Source organism: Copadichromis virginalis, linkage group LG13 (assembly GCF_057382275.1).
Source record: "Copadichromis virginalis isolate Kocher_CV1m ecotype Utaka linkage group LG13, C_Virginalis_male_GT1.1, whole genome shotgun sequence".
NCBI lineage: Eukaryota > Metazoa > Chordata > Actinopteri > Cichliformes > Cichlidae > Copadichromis > Copadichromis virginalis.
Genome location: NC_140630.1, coordinates 1130638 through 1147709, shown reverse-complemented (window position 1 = coordinate 1147709; position 17072 = coordinate 1130638). Strand labels below are relative to the sequence as shown.

The 17072-nt window shown below is 41.0% G+C and overlaps 2 protein-coding genes and 1 long non-coding RNA gene across 3 annotated transcripts; 2 read left to right on the top strand and 1 right to left on the bottom strand.

Annotated features, from left to right (window-relative positions):
* Nucleotides 1–195: 195 nt before the first annotated feature.
* On the top strand, nt 196–713 carry LOC146694842 (uncharacterized). Its single transcript, XR_014923483.1, has 3 exons — nt 196–241; nt 346–416; nt 662–713. It is a non-coding gene; the product is annotated as an uncharacterized LOC146694842 (long non-coding RNA).
* Nucleotides 714–909: 196 nt separating this feature from the next.
* LOC146694841 (caspase recruitment domain-containing protein 8-like) lies at nt 910–4391 on the top strand. The gene is made up of 5 exons (XM_085478502.1): nt 910–1066; nt 2663–2928; nt 3394–3510; nt 3593–3734; nt 3888–4391. The coding sequence occupies exons 1-5, from the start codon at nt 910–912 to the stop codon at nt 4205–4207; spliced, it is 1002 nt and encodes a 333-aa protein (XP_085334628.1). The 3' UTR covers nt 4208–4391.
* A 3659-nt stretch (nt 4392–8050) lies between these two features.
* Nucleotides 8051–16419, bottom strand: yipf4 (Yip1 domain family, member 4). Its single transcript, XM_085476793.1, has 6 exons — nt 16171–16419; nt 14498–14651; nt 13740–13911; nt 10221–10298; nt 10020–10133; nt 8051–8806 (listed from the first exon to the last, which is right to left on the bottom strand). The coding sequence occupies exons 1-6, from the start codon at nt 16226–16228 to the stop codon at nt 8669–8671; spliced, it is 714 nt and encodes a 237-aa protein (XP_085332919.1). The 5' UTR covers nt 16229–16419; the 3' UTR covers nt 8051–8668.
* Between the last annotated feature and the right edge of the window lie 653 nt (nt 16420–17072).

Here is a 17072-nt window from a genome sequence, read left to right as displayed (position 1 = left end):
TTAGTCTATTTGTCATGTTCATTAATATTTCATCAATACCATATCACGTGACAGCTAGTTTGTACTTATTTCATTCTGCAAAAATCTATAAATTATGTTTGCTCGTTTTTTGATGATTTTTTTTTTAGGTACTGGTTTTGGTCAAAATATTTTAATACTTTTTAAATCTTTTTAGTGAGTGAGAAGGTTGCAGCTGAAGATGGTGGGTCCCTAAAGAAGAAAGAGAAATCCCTCACAAACAGTTTGTATTTTGTTAGAAAACCACTAACAAATGAATATGATTGTAAACAGCACCAGTTAGAGTTCCAGGGAATCCTGAATTATTCAGTGTTTGTCTCTCATCAGGTGACTCTGAGGTCAGACTCAATCCAGACTCATTAGACACACAGCTTGATTTGTCTCAGGATGACACAGAGGTGAGAGAAATGCACGTGGATCTGATTATTGTGTTATGGAACAAAAACAGAGGCTTTCAGCACAGAAACTGTGTCATATGTGTTACAGCACAAGGCAGATCAGTCAGGCCAGACAGCCAATAAGGTTTAAGATTTAGTGTCATCGTATGTACAGATCAATAATGTGTACTCCATGTAGTTTCTTCACTGCTTACTTGTTTATTGTTGCTTTAAACAGCTGATGTTGTTTCCTCTCTGAATTCCAGCCTCCATCAAGCTTCACCCCTGAAGTACAAACTGAATCCACACAAATCTCCTACAGGTGCTTCTAGTTTCACATTAGGTTGATAACATGTATGTAATGATGTGACATGACACGTGTGATACAGCGGGAGGTGATCAGACCTTAGCTCATACAGGCTGGTTGAAGTGCTTCAGCCCTTCTGTGTCCTACAGGTTCAGGTGTCCTGGTCCAGGTGTGTTCCAGTGTACTTTGACCAGACTGGTGTTTGTTATGGCTCAGGAGGCGGAGCTGCTGTACCAGACTAACCAATGGGATGAGAGCCTCCTTCAGCCAGCTGGAAAAACAGCTGCAGGGCCGCTGTTCAATATCACATGCTCTGAGGATGCAGTCCGTCAGCTCCACCTGCCACACTGTGAAACAAAGGAGGGTGAGCACTGTAATGCTGACTGCTGTGATGATGCTCTGAAAACATCTGTGTTACTGTGTGGTGCTCAGTTAATTCAATTCAATTCAATCTTTATTGGAAGACTTCATGTCCATAAAAAACAAGACAGAAACACACACACAACACCCCCCAACACAAGGTATAAACCATTAAATATATATATATGTATATAAATAAGTATATAAAGCATTTGTAAAAATATAAAACCATAATATACATAAAACACAATTACTTAAAATAAATCAATAAATACACAAAAACTTTAACCAGTGCTTTCTGAGACTGGATGAGTAACGGGAACCACTCACTGTCGGATCTGTGAGTGCTAAAATTATACTGTTACTCGAACCATCCAGTCGTTCTCTAAAATTGAACATTAACTTTCTTAAAAGTGCTTTAAAAGTCCAGACACCCACAGCTACAAACATCTGGCTGGCACTACCACTTCTAGGTATCCTGCAAAGGATTCTCATCACATCATTATATGCAACATGCAGCTTCTGCATGCTACATTGTTTGTAGGATGACCACAAGGGGGCAGTATATAGCGGTGTGCAATACGCTTTAAACAAAGCCACTTTAACTGGAAGTGAACAAAAGCTGAATTTGCGTGCAATAGTATTTGCCTGCACATAGAGCTTACATCGTTGTCTGTATATGTCATCATCATCATTCATTTGCTCAGTAATAAAGTGACCGAGGTATTTCACCTTTTTATGAACTTCAAGAGTTTTTTTGTGCCAGTTTAAACAAAGGGAAATTTAGCTGTTTATCCTGCTTGGTTCTACATATCAAAACAGCACTTTTAGCAGCATTGTACTTCATATCATATTGTACACCATATTCAGTACAGACATTAAGAAGATCCTGTAACCCAGCACTGCTTGGACTAAAAACAACCAGGTCATCTGCATACATGAGATGATTTATCAGTGTTTTACCTAATATACACCCAGTGTTACAGGCTCTCAGCTGTATGGACAGATCATCAACATACAAATTAAATAAAATTGGAGACAAAATCCCACCCTGTCTGACACCATTGCTGACATCAAAGGGGGCAGAAATACTGCTTCCCCATTTAACCTGCATGTTCTGATGAGCGTACCAGTAAGAGAGAATCCTCACGATGTATTGAGGAACTCCCCGTGTCTTCAGTTTATCAAAAAGTTTTCTGTGGTTCACTCGATCAAAAGCCTGAGAGGCATCAATGAAACACATGAGGAGAGATGAATTTTTAGCCCTGTACAAACTGACTATTTCCTTGAGTGCATATATGCACATGTCAGTGCCGTGCTTTAGTTTGAAGCCAAACTGATTATCCAGAGAAGAGATGAACACACTAACTCTATCAAACAAGATTCTTTCTAACACCTTAGGTAAAATACTGGCAAGTGCAATTGGCCTGTAAATATTATACTAAGATGAACTGTTCTGCATTATACAAATAACCATAATGCAGTTTATTTATAACAAGAAAGGATGGAAGTGAACCTGTAGTTTGGAGGAGATGTAATTCTCAGGTATGGTGAGAAGTAAATCTGAACTCTCAGAATTAAAAGCTCTTTGCTTTCACAGCACTGCATGTTGATGGCCTGCTGTCTGTTGCCCACATCTCTGATGATGGGATGAGCATCTTGGAGCCGCTGGAGATCACTGCCACCCATGTGGTTGTGAAAGTCCCTCACCTCTCTGCCTTTGGCCTCATCTGGGATGTCTTCAAGCGGTTCCTGAACATGGCAGAAGCCATAAATGGTCAAGTTCTGCTGTTCTTCCGACCTCTGGAGACAGGATCTCGAAGAATCAACATGTTTCTGCTGCAGGAAAATATCCCTTTGCCAGAGGTAAACAGTTTCAACATCATCACTCTATGGTCCTCTCAGAATCCAAATGATTTCTCAGCATTTCTGATGTTTAACTAAAATTATGTACAGGTTTACTGGTCATTCCTCCCTGATTACCTGAAACACAGGATCAGACTCCAGTTAACTTTTATGTAATCACATTCACCTTCAGACTTGTCAGATCTGCTGACCAATCACTACTCTTCATTATTCACTCCCAGTAATGACCCTGAGCTGTGAACATTTGATGTTTGTGAACCATAATGTCAGATCTGACACTTTACTGATAAAAATAAAGTCCCAGAGCTTTCCTTCTCTGTGCAAAGTTGTTTTATCTCAAGAATTATTGTTTTTCTTTGATTCATACTCACACATGATGTTCTACACCTGATGCGTTTAAATGAGCTCTACAGGTGAATAGACTTATTAACATTACCAGCATAATAAACTGTCCTGTCTCTGAAGGTGGCTGCCCAACAAGGACATGGTGCTGAATACATTGAGACCCCTGCTGACTGTCTTTTCAGCTTAGGTCAAAGGTACAGTATCCACTGTGAACCTGAGAGCAGGATACAGCCGGAGGTGAGTCAAACTAAATGCTGCTTAAATTAAAGTCCTGGATAACTCACTCGTCATGAAAATGGCATCTTTCTGTTGTTTTTAGCAAACACAATTTCGCTTAAAGTTTGGCCCAAATTACCATCCAACATTTCAAGTTTTCCTGAGTACCAGTCCAGAGATTTTGACTCTGACAGTCAAAGACCAAGAGGGGACAGAAACCTGGAAATCATCTCTTTACCTGCCAGGTAAGGTTCCTGCCAAATGCCAGAGCAGAAATTACCGTGCAAACTTCTGCTACTAGGTTATTTTATAAAAGTTAACTGAAATCATACTTAAGTCTCTTTTCATCTGCAGTTCAGAGTGTAGTTAAATTACTTTTATCTGTCTTTTTCCTTCAGCACCAAGAACAGAAACCTTAATGAGGGATGTCCCCGCAGAGGCCGGAGTCCCGGTGGATGAGAGACTGTTCACAATTCGCTCACGGTTTATTGAAAGAGTGTCTGAATCTGTTTTAAACAAACTTCTGGATAAACTCCTGCAGCAGCGTGTTATCAACGATCAGGAGATGGAATCAGTCAGATCACAGCAGAGCAGAGCAGATAAAGCACGAGACGTGATCGACACAGTGCGACGAAAAGGAAGTGAAGCCAGCTCACTTCTGATTGCTGCTCTCTGTGAGGAGGATCGATGCCTTTCCAAAGACCTGAAGTTAATGTGAAGGAAGACAGATTTCTAAAGAATCTGTGGAGCTGTGACGATGAATCTCAAAGACCACTGACAGTCACTATTGTGATCTTCATGGGAGGTGTGTCTAGCTGTTTTTTTGTAAGGACCCCAAAGCGCTTTACACTACATTCACCCATTCACACACACATTCACACACTGGTGATGGCTACATTGTAGCCACAGCCACCCTGGGGCGCACTGACAAAGGCGAGGCTGCCGGACACTGGCGCCACCGGGCCCTCTGACCACCACCAGTAGGCAAACATGGGATTAGTATGCAGCCAGGAGACAGCCTGGAGTCTCACTATCTGTTTAACGTCTTCTGATACTACTATTACTAAAGTGATATGGTTAAAATATGTGATTAATACATCAGAAAAGAAATCTGCCTGTACACTCATTACCTCCAGGCCACAACCAGGTTTCCTTATTAGCCTCCAGGAGGAACAGATAGAAACTTCAGTAGTACCTTAGCCATTTAGTGTTCTGTGCAGAAGAGAAACCAACTATGACTGTTGGCAGTAACACACACACACTTTTGTCCTGACTAGGGATGGGTATCGTTTAAGTGTTATCTGATACCGGTGCCAAACCGGTGCTTTTGAAACGGTGCCGGTGCTTAAACGGTGCTCGAACCGGTGATTAAAGGATGGAGAACACAAACTTTGTCCAAAAACCTCTCATGTTCAGCTGTTTTTTGTAAAAAGATAACAATGTTAGCCTTTTCTGCAGCTATAGGGGATTTATGGCATCACTCTTGGCTGGAAGCAGTGCTTAAACAATGGAAAAAACACAAACTTTGTCCAAAAATCTCTCATGTTTAACTGTTTTCCACTTTTTCTTTGGTCATTTTTTGGCCAGGGCGAAGGGAGTATCTGCCATCATACAAGAAGACAGCCGCATGTAGCTATGATGGTGTTTGCTAGTTCACCTTACATGCATTAATTTAATAACGTGGTTAGCCTACTCAACGTAAATTACACACGAACATTAATCAACCAAAGACCCAGACAGACTTTTAATTCATTTGAAAGCCTGATGCTTAGCCTCGTCCACCCCAGCTGTGAAACTCAGAAACCAGTCTTACTTGTTATCATCTATCGTCCACCTGGGCCTTACACAGAGTTTCTGTCTGATTTCTCAGACTTTATATCTAATTTAGTTCTGAGCTCAGATAAAATAATTATTGTGGGTGATTTTAACATCCATGTAGATGCTAAGAATGACAGCCTCAACATGGCATTTAATCTGTTATTAGACTCAATTGGCTTCTCTCAAGATGTAAAAGAACCCACCCACCACTTTAATCACACTCTAGATCTTGTTTTAACATATGGCATAGAAACTGAACATTTAACAGTGTTTCCTGAAAACCCTCTGCTGTCTGATCATTTCCTGATAACATTTACATTTACAATAATTGATTACACAGCGGTGGAGAGTAGACTTTATCAAAGTAGATGTCTTTCTGAAAGCGCTGTAACTAAGTTTAAGAATATAATCCACCCACTGTTATCATCTTCAATGCCCTGTACCAACACAGAGCAAAGCAGCTATCTGAACGCTGCTCCAACAGAGGTCGATTATCTTGTTAATAATTTCACCTCCTCACTACGTACGACTCTGGATACTGTAGCTCCTGTGAAAACTAAGGTCTCTAATCAGAAGTACCTGACTCCGTGGTATAATTCTCAAACACGTAGCCTAAAGCTGATGACTCGTAATCTGGAGAGGAAATGGCGTGTCACAAATTTAGAGGATCATCATTTAGCCTGGAGAAATAGTTTGCTGCTTTATAAGAAAGCCCTCCACAAAGCCAGAACATCTTACTATTCATCACTGATTGAAGAAAATAAGAACAACCCCAGGTTTCTCTTCAGCTCTGTAGCCAGGCTGACAAACAGTCAGAGCTCTTTTGAGCCAACCATCCCTTTAACGTTAACTAGTAATGACTTCATGAACTTCTTCACAAATAAAATCTTTATCATTAGAGAAAAAATTACCAGTAATCATCCCACAGATGTAATATTATCTACAGCTACTCTTAGTACCATTGATGTTAAGTTAGACTCTTTTTCTCTAATTGATCTTTCTGAGTTAACTTCAATAATTACTTCCTCCAAACCATCAACGTGTCTTTTAGACCCCATTCCTACAAAACTGCTCAAAGAAGTCCTGCCATTAATTAATGCTTCAATCTTAAATATGATCAACCTATATCTAATAATCAGCTATGTACCACAGGCCTTCAAGCTGGCTGTAGTAAGTAGCGTTACTTATAAAGCCATCTCTAGACCCAGCAGTCTTAGCTAATTATAGGCCAATCTCCAACCTTCCTTTATATCAAACATCCTTGAAAGAGTAGTTGTCAAACAGCTAACAGATCATCTGCAGAGGTTTATTTGAATAGTTTCAGTCAGGTTTCAGAGCTCATCACAGCACAGAAACAGCTTTAGTGAAGGTTACAAATGATCTTCTTATGGCCTCTGACAGTGGACTCATCTCTGTGCTTGTCCTGCTAGACCTCAGTGCAGCATTCGATACTGTTGATAATAAAGGTGTGGAGCAGTGGGTACAGGGTGTATTGTCAGAGGAGACTGAACTTCATCTCATGTCTGTGGAACCAGATGAAGTTAGAGCAGGATCAGGTGACCATAAATCCTCCCTTAGTTACTTCTTAGGTAAGAAGTATTATTTTTCTCTCACTATGTGTTTATACACCACTCTGAGTGTAATCATTAGTTATTAACCTCTGTCTCTCTTCCACACCATGTCTTTATCCTGTCTTCCTTCTCTCACCCCAACCAATCACAGCAGATGGCCCCGCCCCTCCCTGAGCCTGGTTCTGCTGGAGGTTTCTTCCTGTTAAAAGGGAGTTTTTCCTTCCCACTGTCGCCAATAATATTATTTTAGGGTCTTGACCTTACAATATAAAGCCCTTTGAGGAAAATATTTTTGTGATTTGGCATTACATCAGTTGGAAAGAAGTACATTAGTGTGTGAATGGGTGGATGACTGGTTGTAGTAAAGCGCTATACAAAATACAAATACAGGCCATTTACCATTTTTAGTACATTTCTATCTCAATCCTTAATGACCCTAAACTGCTGCACTTACATTTTAAAGAATATTAAGAGTTATAATTACCTGAATACTACTCTAGTACCACCTTGACATTTGTAATTTGAAGAGCTACGTAGTGGGCCACCAAGAGAGATTAATTCCTCAGTTCTTTGGTAACCTACTGATGATGAGCCTCAGCATTCTTCTAATGTCATGTCCCAAACCAATACAATACAGTCATTATCTGGCTGCCAGCCAGTCATATAAGCACATATTTACAGTTGTTTCTGCCACTTAAATTTGCCAAACTTACGGTACGTCATTTGTAAACCAGCACTGGCCTAGTTAAGCCTGGTTATAGTTAGGGTGAGTTAGAGCTGTTTTCTTGCGTTGGCCTTGGCTCTCCATGAACTATGCTTCCTTCTGATAACATGTTGGCAATAAACCTTTTTAAAAACTGACCTCAACAGCCTCCTTATATTCCTTTTTCCAGTTTTATGTTAGTCTCCTCACCACTTAGACCTTCATGGGGATGCAACATAATTGTTACTCTTGGCTTTCTCATTTTTTCTTCTTTTCTACAAACATTAGAAACCCAATTGTAAGTACAGTAGCACTGAATAAGAATACTGTCTTAGTGTGTTTGACCCTACATTTGCAAATGATTGTAAAATTTGTAGGCAAATCTAGTGCTGCAGTATAGATTACAGGACTGTTAAGTGTGACAAAGTTGGGTTTACTGTAAAGCAGTGATGAGTCATGAGACACCAGATGGTTTAGAGACAAATTACTCTACAAATTTACTGTATTATTGATCAAACGAGTATAGTCCTGTATAAAAAAAGACTCAGGGTTTAGAGAACAAGGCACCACATTTAGTAGACAATGGTTTATATCCTTCTGATTGACCCATTCCACCTGCTTCCACTGCTGAAATCTATAAATTAACATGTCTGTAAAAAGGGAAAAGCATAAATGAACATTTCTGGTAGAAAGCTACAGTGCACAACAATAAGGATCAGCACAAACATACATAAATATTTGGCACCATATTCCTCAGTGTGATTAAGCTTTTTAAAAATATGACATTAATATCCAGGCCTGGACTTATTTCTAGAACTACAGGTTTACGCAGGGCTCTGGAATCTGTATTGCACTGGTGATTGATAAGTCTGCATACCAAAGTTTAAGCAGCAAAAGCATACGCACTTTATTGACCAAAGACACAAGGGAAAAACTATATACATTAGTATATATTCCCAACTTCCCCAACATCTAGAATAACAGAGTTTTAAAAAAATCCTGGTTTTGTAGGTTTTTTGTTTTTTCCCCCCCACCCATGCTCCAGGGTAACTGTCCATGAAAAGGTCCACAGCTCCAGGTCATCCAATCACACTCCAGTATATAGTGACAGGAAGTAGATGTACAGTAGGAAAATGGGATATATGAGAAGGGGCTTCTTTGTTTTAAATTCATCTCCGACAAGCAGTGAAGCAGCACTGTATGCAGCCCAGAAAACTCCAAAAAGCTGAAAGATGAGAAGACATTCATTCAACATTAAGAGCAAACAGCCACAGGGTGAAAGAACTTCATTGCTTATCTAAAAGCTACAATTATTAACAATTTTCTATCATGCTGTGGGTTATGAAAGACTCATTAAAAGACAAGCTTGTCAAGAACATACTGGCTGGAGTGCACAATTACAGCAATGCTCTAATAATGCCATCCTGCTCTGACATGATAGAATTGACCCAGTTTGTGTCCCTGACTTTGCTTGCATACTGCATGAACCAAGCAGCGGATATTTTCCTTTAGAGTAAAGGAGTGAATTTGGAACCAGGGACTATGGAGGACTCAAACCATCAGAAATAACAAGGCTCTCTATTTTTTTTATTCATACATTTCTATCTGCTTCTCGTGAGGAGAAATGAGGAAACTGTCATAGGCGCATCAGTGTCTGTCACGTTTATGAAGCTGTCTCCATGTTCACACCAACATGTTTTTGGACTGTTTCGTCCACACTGAGACGGCGTTGTTGGTCAGGGAAAACGCTCTCCAAAGCTCAATCGGAGGCTCTCGAAAACTAACGCATTTTAGTCATGTGATGCAGTCATGTGACCAATTCAACTAAGATGGCGGACGGCATTACACAGCAGCCCTATTGAAGATTAATTCTGATTCTAATATCAGTTTGTACATGCTCCAGAAGACGCAATGTTTCCTCAGAGCAACTTTGTACTCGTGTTACTCGCAGCAACAACTCCACCTCATTGTCTATTTGAACAACTCGGTGCTTTTCCTCAGAAGGAATGGCAGAAGGAAATGACGCAGGTCGAATTGCCCTATGTTTCACGCATGCGCACTACAGGAAGGTAAGTGTTTTCAGTGTGGACGAACTCTCGGAAACGACTGAAAATGATAGTGTGGACGCAGAGTGTTTTCGAATTTATCAGTGTAGATGTAGCCTTTGACTACAGCCGTCCAGCCTCCGTTTCGGAGCGGGCCCTCTCACTTACTCTCTACAATGATCTGAACACCAGCTTACTAGACTAGACCAGCTCAGCACGTGTTTGAGCCGTCTCTGCTTCCTACAATCTTTACAAAATACCCATACATGCATAGCACTACCGATTTGCTGTCATAATCATGTTCTTTATTTACATCTTTCATTTTGCTGTAGCCTATGAGGCAGGTTGTAACAACATGAAAACATAAGACACTTGTTTATTAAAGTGACTCACTTTGACTAGTGTAGAAACCACCTCGAAGCCTCCAATCACTAAGAGCAGAGGGGCTATGACGATGAGAGGAAGAAGGGAATACCCAATCACTCCAAGGACCTGACCGTATGAAACCTGCTCAGGAGAACAAAAGCATTTCTTATCCTCTGTATGTACAAGTTAGAGTTAACTTCAAGTGCTGCAGGTGTCAGCTGGATTTACCTCCCCACCAAGAACACGAGCCAGCAGGAAGATGGTTAGTGATCCAAATATCCAGATGGTGATGATCCAAGACACAACCTGTGAATGCAAAGAACAGGTTGGTGTTGACACTGAATTATGCCACAGTGAGTATAAAAGAGTATCCAGCTAGTACATTATACATATGTCTGACGCAGATGCATATAATGTAGAGGATGCAAAGTACTGTCTAGTGAAGCTGCATTTGTTGGTCTACACAAAAGGACGTGGTTGGTTCAAAGGAAAGGTTGTATTTAATCCGATTAATTAGCACAATGTACTCAAGTTTCCACTGGACACATTTTCAATCTGTCGTTTCCAAATGTCACTTGGCACAAACAAAATGCCGTGTTTTTCATCAGATATCTGTCAAGAAGCCAGATGGGACTAAATAAGAACTATAACCAACAGCATATACAAACTAAGATCAACTCATCCTCAATGCAAACTTTTATCTTTGTAATAAAATAAATCAACTGCACTAAGTTACAAGATCTTCTCTCACTCAAGCAACTCTGTACTCTGCTGGTGGAAAGAGGTACAAACAATGAACCTGAGTTGGTGTGTACCTGACATATTTCACCTTACCAAACAAAACCAGGTAATAGGCCTAACCGAATTCAGCAAACAGAGAAACAAAGCAGCCGATCATCACAGTCCTCTTCCACTGGGGAAATTCCCTCAACAATGAAACGTAACACAGGTCTGCAACCAAAAAACTGCATACGAGTGTTTCTTATAGATTTGTACTCGCTGAAACCGGGAAAAATATTTTTAAAATTCCTTCTCGTCGCGTTTTCTTGCAAAACTCATGTTTTTAGTTTAACTCAGCGTAGAATTTTTAAACTGAAATCTGAGTTAAAAACCATATCCCATAATGATTTCTTACATTAATGTAATATTTCTAAGAGCGAGACTCCAGAGAAATACAAACAGAAAATGGGAGGAAAGGGAAGCGTGTTGGGAGCATCAAAGAGAAGCTTTCACAGACAAGAGTAAACGTGTAGTGTTACATCTATCATGAACGAATCGTTTTTTGTTTCTTCGTTCAATCATAAGAAAAATGATGCATAGTTAATTGTAACAAAATATTGACTTGTTTCATCGCTGTTGTGCTTTTTTAAGACGTGTCCAAATTCATGGGCTGCATCCTCCTGAGGACCCGGCCTTCGCAGTCTACGTGGGCCGGGTCCTCAGGAGTCGGGTAGGCCGGAAGTAAACGGCCGAGAAATGGGACGGTCTCACCTTCAGATTAGCGTCACCGCTGTCTCTGTGGAGTTTAATAAACTCGCCGTCTGCTCCGTGCTATCTAAAATATAACAGGACACTGGCGTAAACTCTCGACCATCTCACACTTCTGTTTAATCAGTTTTCTGTTTGATGTTTAGTCAGCTGTGTGAAAACAAAGGAGGAACCCACCCGGGGTATTAATAAAGTTTTATTTTATCTAATCTAATCTAATAATTTTAATCTCAGCCAAACTGACTGACTCACGAACAAATAAAACACTGAAAAAAGCCCAACAATAACATTTTTAGGTTGTCTAAGTGACTTATATATCACGTTTAACCTGAGTAGCAAAAGTCCGCGGTGATCTGTGCCGTTCTCGGCTGCATCAGTTACCCTCGAGCTCCCGGCTCGCTATCGAGCTGGTGGGTAGCAGACGCCTCCGAAAACATCGAAGCACTTTTGCAAATATGCGATATCTTGATAAACCGAGCAGATATTTGATGTTTACACAGCTACTTTCTCGCCTGACAATATGTTAAAAGTTTATTTTGTGACCCAGAAAGAATAATAAAACTTAGTAGCAGCCGCCATTGCTGAAAACTGGAGTTTGGCTGGGCCACGCTATGAATTCTGGGATATGGTGGGCCACGAAGGACACACCCGTCCCATCCTTCAAATGCGGTGAAAAGGAGGACGCGTTTGTCGGCTGCATTTGGAGGAGTCTACACATTTGGACAGCCTTCGGCGCGTCGCTGTGACGTAATCGGTCTACAAATGCGGCCTCAGGAGGATCAGCCCATGAATTTGGACACGACCTTAATGTAAATTCTTTGTGTTTTGCAAAAAAACTGTTCATGATGGAGGGAGATCATGTTTGGATTCAGCACCCTACAAACATCAAATTTACCTAAAATATCCCACGCAGCTGAAAAAATATATAAATATTTTTTGCAGACCTGTGCAATCCGTCTTCATTTTCACAGACTCACTGCTTCCACTGCTCACCATAGGACTGGAGCTACTTTTGTTGTTCAGGAAGTAATCCTAGCTATTACAAGTCTGGGCGGTAGAAACGTTATATGGTAGAAACGATATGAATTTGGCCAACGGCAGAGATTTTGACTATACAGCTCTACCGCATGTTGATGATGTCATCAAGCTGCACCTGTTTTGATTGAAAGCATCGCAGTGGCTGCAAGCATGGAGCTTACACGTGGGGACTGCATTTATATAGCGCTTTACAATTCCACTATTCATTCACTGTCACATTCACACACTGGTGGAGGCAAACCACAGTTGTAGCTACAGCTGCCCTGGGGCAGCCCCTCTGGCCATCACCAGTAGGGTAAAGTGTCTTGCCCAAGGACACAATGACCAAGACAGACAGAGCTGGGGATCGAACCGGCAACCTTCCGGTTACAAGATGAGCTTCCCAACCCCCTGAACCACGGTCGACCGGTGCTCATAAAGAAGACCGGTGCAACGCATTTGGACCTGGTTTGGGTTTAAGCGGTCAGATGTTGAGCAGAAAAATAGCAAATTATGCCGGGGACATTGATAGCAAAGAGATGGAATACCAAGTCTGCATACCAAAGGTTTAAAAGGAAAGCCAAAAACTGTGCCCTCCACAAACACCAGTCAGTCAAGTGGCTCTAACACCAGCAGACCGATCTTTTCCAAGCCTGTTCCAAAGGCACATTTTCCACTTTATTTTAAACAACTTAGAATTTTGTGTATTGGTATTTGGAAAAAGATCTTAAAAGTTATTTGAAAAGTTTTGCAATTTAAACATTTAAAAAAAAAAGTTTTGCACAATAAATATGCTTAAATGGCATTCTATACTGTTCAGTTCAGACATATATACAGAAGAAAAGAATATGTTGTGATATATATCGTTACAGCAATGTGGATTTTGGGCCATATCGCCGAGCCCTAATTACAAGTAAAGGTTTTGAGTTACTGGAGGCTACTGGCTCCAGCAGAGACTGGAACCCACAGCCAATCCACACAGATCTCAAAGTGCTGTGCAGCCCAGTGCACTGGAGCTGTTTGATACGGCCAATGCTATTTTGGGCTTTAGTTCTTTTCTGGATTCAGTATGAAGCTACATGAAAGAAAAGCAGTAACATAATGAGCACTACTTCAACTCCTGTTTAACCCACAAACATTGGTTTCAAATGCCATCCAGGCAGGACAGATAATGATGGTCTTGCTGTAGTTTGAACATGTTTGAATGAAGCGACACAGCTGTGTTTCTTGTGTCCTCCTCACCCTGAACTGTCCATAGATGGAGATCATGGAGAAGAGCAGCACCACAGCCAGAGGGCCCCAGAAGTCTGGGTTGTCTCGAACCACCTGCCGGTTGTAACCCAGTGATGGCATTGGCATCAGCACACATCGAATCTTGTAATAGATGTCCTTTATATCAATGTCCAGCTCCTCCCTGTTCAAAAAGAAGCACAACAAGATGACATGATCATCACTGGTGTTAAAGTCAAGTCTAACCCAGTCAGTTTCAATGGTGAAGATCACAAAAACAGGATCTACAGATGTGCATGTGTTTTGAGCAAGCAGCACAAGGTGAACTGAACTGTTCAGAAGCAGTGGAACAATACAACTGTCCAGCCCTTCACCTTAAAGAGGATCTATTGTTTTATTCCTCTGATATACATCTTGTTCCAATAGTGCATGCTTGTATTGTGTACTCTGATGTCTGTGTTATTCCATAGAGCAGGAACATCTCTGTCACACTGCTCTGGGTTCGGGTAGAGAATAAGTTCCCCGTAAGTAATCCTACAGTTTCAACATCTCAGTACAATTATAAAAAAGCAGAAACATTTCACTACAAGTACTCCCAGTTATCTAAAAGAAGTCTACACAGTGCAGACTTGGATGACATTTTTTTGGGGGGGAAAGATAACCCACTATATAAGTTTATTGTAAAGATTAGCCAAGTTGATGTGAGTCATAATACAACACACTTAAAGCACTATGGCTGTTCCTGCAAAATAAAACCACCATGCACTTACAGAAGAGGTTTGCTCTCTTCATTGTCCTCTTCCTCCACCTCCAGCAGCCAGCCGTAGCCTCGTTGTCTCAGGAAGGTGGTGGCATACGGGTCCTTCCCACTGTCACTGCCTATATTCAGTTTAACATCTGGAGTGCTGATGGTGCCGCTGAGTTCTGAGGATGACATATTTGTTTACATCGTGTAATGTGTGCTTTTAGACTGGCATGAATCCAGAAATACACACCGCAAGATGTATGACAAAACAGCTTTAAGTCCACTATAACCAGTTCTCACTCTCAATGCAGCCTTACCAAGCTGACCAATAATTGTCCCAATTAAAATTAGGATGTCAAAGTAAACATTAGTGGCAGCGCCACTCTAAACATAAAGAGTGAGACCGATGCAGGCAAAGGTTAAATCTTTTTTCTTTTATAAGGAAGATATTCCAGCGCACTCGCCTGGCATGGTTAACAAGCCCCTGTCCAATCAGTGCAGTTACACACACAGGGGATGGGACTAGGAATCGAGAACCGGTTCCCAGGAGTTCAGTTCCTTGGAAATGTTAGTCTGTTTATCTATTGATCTTGCTTACTTGATTGGAATTTGCATGTCAGAGGAGGAAAATACCAGCACAGTGTACAGCATGGATATGGACTTTTATTTTACTTTTATTGCACAAAAGGGTGAGAGCGTGATGGTAAAATGGAAGATGCATCCAGGACAGAAACAGCTGCTTTATGCTAATCAGACAGCAAGCTAACTCTAAGTCAAGAACCTGAGTGAACTCTGACCCCAAGCAGCCAGACCCTGAACTTCAACAGGCAACAAACAGCCTCCATTGTTACCTTCTGTAACGTTTCTGTACAGCAGAATCACTGTGGGGCTTTGAAGCGTCTTTGTACTGGTTTTCATTTTGGTTTGCCGTTTTCAGCTTTGTGTTCATACCTAAATACTGTAGCCTCAGGTTTATATTGTTCAACGGCAATTATGAGACAATGTGCTCCACCCATTTTATAGAGTTACATAAAATAACATTATTTTCTCCTTTGAGTAATAAAGTAACGTACTGCGTTACTTTTTATCCAAAAAGGTATTGCGGCCTAAATCACTGATCGAAAATCACGTATGTGTGTGCAACCCGGATGACATATAGTGACTATGAAAGCCATAACATGTGACCCATTCACAGTAACCACTGTGGACGGATGAATTTGGATGAGAGTGAAATGTTTCATCCCAGATAAAAGTGACCACTTACAGCAAGCCTGTATTGACAAGCAGTGACTTTTCCCTTGACGTGGAAACAAAACCCTCCGCATCATAACAGCAGCAACCAGACCCTCACCCAGGAGAGACTCAGTCACTTACTCCATCACAGTTTACGTAGTAACATTTAATTTCTGGTTTAGCCAGTAAACTTGGTACTCGGCAGCTACGTTCTCCACCAGCCACGTATCAGTGCTGAAGTTATTTAGCAAAGCTAAATGACAGACTGTCTACCTGTGAAATACTGTGTACCAATTACTCAGAAATGCAGAGTCAGCCCACAGCAAAGTGCTATTTCTTAGTGTGGATGGATCTACGCCTGGGTATCTAATCTAACTCGAGACAAAAAAATAAACGACGTGAGCAGGTACGAGGCTAGCTCTTTTCAGGCCTGCTAGCTGCGTAGCTCTGCTAGCGATAGCCTACCTTCAGCCTCGGTCGAAGACACGAACGTGAAATCTCCGTTGGTGGGAGAGAACTGCATGTTTCAGTTTCTATTACTGCCACACGCCTTGGCTCCACAGAAATTGCATTTAGTGACACGTTAATAAAGCTGTCATTGGTCACAACTCTTCAGTGAAGTTCAACTACCGCATCTTGTTTTCTTTCCGACGTTGTGCGCTTGGACGTAAGCAGGAAGTGCAGATGATGCTAGAAAAGAGTACACGTCTTGTGATGCATTCATGTCTAATCATGATGGTCGGAAACTATCAGAAAATCTTTGTTAAGTTCAGTGTGCGGAATATATGCAGGGGTGGAGGGAAGGGGATCCACAAAAATAATTCAGGAACCACACGTGGTCTTTTATACTCTAAAGCCTGGTGGAGTATTTATGTCAATTTAACAAATTATAGATTAATTATAATTTCAGCTAAACGTCAGAACTTGACAACAGCCTTTAATAAAATGTTGCTTTTTTGTTTTTGAGTATTTTGTTGATGAAGTTAATGTACGCCATATTCTCAGTCTAACGTTTTCCTCTGCAGACACATGTGATGGGTACAAACTGTTAAATATCCCCCTTAATACCCCTTAAATCCTGTTCGTACTGTACTGTGTCGTTAAGTGCTTAATGATATTAGGGCTACGAAAATCCATCAGAACAAAATGTTGTTAATTTGAAAAAAATGAACAGTGCCCCAAGTACTGCAAAGCCTGAGTGTATTTTGTGCAAAGTAGAGTTCAGTGTGTTTTGAGGGTATTTAAAGCCAGGTCATAGATCATAGGCTCTCATCTACATCCAGCCGAGTGTGATCTGCTCACACTTGCCTGCAGTGCACATTTTTACGTGATTCTTTTTCAGCTTGGTATGGGAGATATTTTGCTAC

Coding starts and splice junctions, on each gene's coding strand:
- LOC146694841 (XM_085478502.1), top strand. CDS start 910: ATGGCTCAGGAGGCGGAGCTGCTGTACCAGACTAACCAATGGGATGAG. Junction 1,067..2,662: donor ACACTGTGAAACAAAGGAGG/GTGAGCACTGTA, acceptor TTGCTTTCACAG/CACTGCATGTTGATGGCCTG. Junction 3,735..3,887: donor ATCATCTCTTTACCTGCCAG/GTAAGGTTCCTG, acceptor TTTTTCCTTCAG/CACCAAGAACAGAAACCTTA.
- yipf4 (XM_085476793.1), bottom strand. CDS start 16,228: ATGCAGTTCTCTCCCACCAACGGAGATTTCACGTTCGTGTCTTCGACC. Junction 13,912..14,497: donor GAAGAGAGCAAACCTCTTCT/GTAAGTGCATGG, acceptor CTTTTTGAACAG/GGAGGAGCTGGACATTGATA. Junction 10,134..10,220: donor CTCGTGTTCTTGGTGGGGAG/GTAAATCCAGCT, acceptor TCTCCTGAGCAG/GTTTCATACGGTCAGGTCCT.